This window comes from Leptonychotes weddellii, chromosome 16, assembly GCF_054177405.1.
Source record: "Leptonychotes weddellii isolate Sample4059 chromosome 16, ASM5417740v2, whole genome shotgun sequence".
In the NCBI taxonomy this organism is placed as follows: Eukaryota; Metazoa; Chordata; class Mammalia; order Carnivora; family Phocidae; genus Leptonychotes; species Leptonychotes weddellii.
This window is the reverse complement of record NC_138384.1, coordinates 46,645,797-46,648,251: the sequence shown is the minus strand read 5'-3', so window position 1 is coordinate 46,648,251 and position 2,455 is coordinate 46,645,797. Positions and strand designations below refer to the sequence as shown.

Below are 2,455 nucleotides of genomic sequence, written 5' to 3'. Positions count from 1 at the left end.
GTAAGCAAGCTGGTGTGCAAAGGAGACACATCCCAGGCCAAAAGGCAGCGAAATAAAAGCTGGGTCCTCAACCAAACCCAAACCACGCCCCACTTCTGGGCTTCTTTTTGGGTGATAACGTTTCTCCTATTCTTTATACTGCACTAAGTCCAATTTCTATTACATGCTAGCCAAATGCATCCTCACCAAGATGCTACTCAATAAATGCTGATTGAGTAAATGAATGAATGAATGAATGACCCTACTGAAGTAGAGTGCAGGTAGGGAGCCCTGGAACGTGAGGTGGCAGACCACACGGGGTCTGAGGCTGAGGGGCTGGGACTCTATCCTGGAAGTAATGGAGAAGGAAGGAGGGTGTAAGCAGAGGACAGACAGAGTCAGTGTTGGTGGTCAGAAGACCCCTCAGGAGCCAAGTGGGGAATGCGCTTGAGGGGAAAAACTGGACCGGGAGTTAGGGAGAGAAAGCATCCACGTGGAAGAGGACAAGACCTGAGCTGGGGCTGTGGGGATGGAGAGACAGACAGAGGACAAAGGGAGTGGGCAGGAAGATGGGGTTGATGGCTGTGGAAGGAAATGGGAGGGGAGGGCCAGTACCTGGGGTCTAGCCCAGTGATCAGGTTGGTAGTGGGACCATTGAAGATGGGAAGCAGGGAGGAGGAGTGGCTTTTGGGGAAGCTGTTGAGCTCAGTGTGGGAGAAAAGGAGAATGTGAGGGACGAGGGCAGGGCACCTAGGGAGACAGTAGCCTGGAAAGAGTTGTGAAGGCCCCAGAGGCTCATGGGAAATATAGTTCTTGGTCCAGACCACTGGCCAGGGAACTGCAAAGTCTCGTGAGAAATGTAGTTTGAGGTCCAAAGGGTGCTGCCCAGGAATCTGGTCAAAGTCAGAGTCTGGGGTGGCTTTCTGGTAGGTCAGGGACTAGTTTAAGGCCATACTGCAAGCCAGGGTTACCACACTGGGCATGAATGAAGCGCCTCCTCCCCCAATACACACACACACACACACACACACACACACACACTGCTCAATACCTGCCTCCCTGAGCATGCTGGGGTTGCCCATGGTGGAGGAGCACAGGGTCTCCACCTCTTGTTGCATCCTGGGAAGGTGGGTGGGGGATGTCTCAGGAGGATGGGGAGAAGAGCCCTGACTGAGCCACCCATCCCAGCTCCTTCTCCCCGCTGCCGTCTCCTCCTCCTCTTTGAAGCCCCGGGGGTAAAATAAGGAAGAACTGTAAGGTTGAGACCACATAGGAATCCGGGTTCCCCTAACCTCTGGGAACCCAGTGAGTTCCAATTCCTCTGTGCCCCGATTCCTTCTTTGCCCCTTTCCTGCTTCTTCCTCCATCTCTCCCTGTCTCCTCAACTCTCTGCCTCTCCCTGCCTCTGTCCCTCTCTCATCCTCCTTCTCTCCCCATCTCTCTGCCCCCCTTCCCCTCTCTCCCCATCTTTTCCCCCTGATTTCTCCCCATCTCTCCTCCACTCTTTCCCTTGATTTCTCTGCCCTCTTCCTCCCCATTGTTCTCCCCCTCTCCCCCTCCATCCCCCCAGTCTCCTTCTCCCCTAGTTTCCCCAACATTTCCCCAGCCCTCCGTCCCTCCTTCTCTTCATAGCGTTCTGCCTCTCTCCAAGCCTACCACCCTCTCTCTGTCTCCCTACTTCTCTCCCCACCTCTCCCCAGTCTCCTTTTCCCATCTTTCTCCTCCTCTCTTCTCATAACTGGCTCCCCTGCCCTCTGTCATCCCCTTTCCGGTCCCACTTGCCCTCCGCTCATCCCTGTCTCACGCAGGAACTGGTTAGACACAGGCTAGATTCAAACAGAAACTGGATTCTGTATGCGGGAGGGAAAGGTGGGCAGGGGGCCTGGTTGCCATGGTACCTCCAGAGGGAGGGGGAGGGGCTGGGGGCTCCAACTCCTGGGTCTGAGGGAGGAGGGAGCTGGGATCCTGGACCTCTGGGTCTAAGGGAGGAGGGAGTGGGAGACTGGATTCCTGGATCCAGAGGTGGATGTGGACGGTCTGGGGGCTCCTGGGCCCAAGGGCAGGAGTGAAGGGGTTATGCCACACAGCTGTTCCTTAGGCATGTCTTTCTTTGTGTCTGCAGAACTCTCAGCAGGAAGTGTGGGAGAAGAAGCTGGACTTTCTTAGTTATTCTGTCTGTCCTCCCCTCTCTGTCCCTATTACCTATATCTCTAGTACTCTACTCTCCCCTTCAAGATGGTCTCTGCCTTGACTTGACAAGCACAGGCTCTCTGCTTTCTAGGTAGTAGCACCTTGATTTTCTGAGTGATTTCTTCAGGGGTGAGCTTAAAAATCAATCTAGGACACAGAGTCCACGCCTGGAATTTTGCTGGACCTGTTATAAGAGAGGATCTTTCTTTTTCTGCTAAGCTTGCCAGGCTAGTCGGAGTCTAGGTTGGAGCTTCTGGGAGCTCTTATAACCATATGGGGAGAGAAC

The 2,455-nt window shown here is 54.2% G+C and overlaps 1 protein-coding gene across 1 annotated transcript in view; it reads right to left on the bottom strand.

Annotated features, from left to right (window-relative positions):
* Nucleotides 1-1,097, bottom strand: part of C16H19orf81 (chromosome 16 C19orf81 homolog) — a 7,571-nt gene extending 6,474 nt beyond the window's left edge. The window contains exon 1 of the mRNA XM_031019036.2: nucleotides 1,031-1,097. Coding sequence (XP_030874896.2) covers nucleotides 1,031-1,097 — 67 coding nt within the window. The remainder of the gene's footprint in view (nucleotides 1-1,030) is intronic.
* Nucleotides 1,098-2,455: the final 1,358 nt, after the last annotated feature.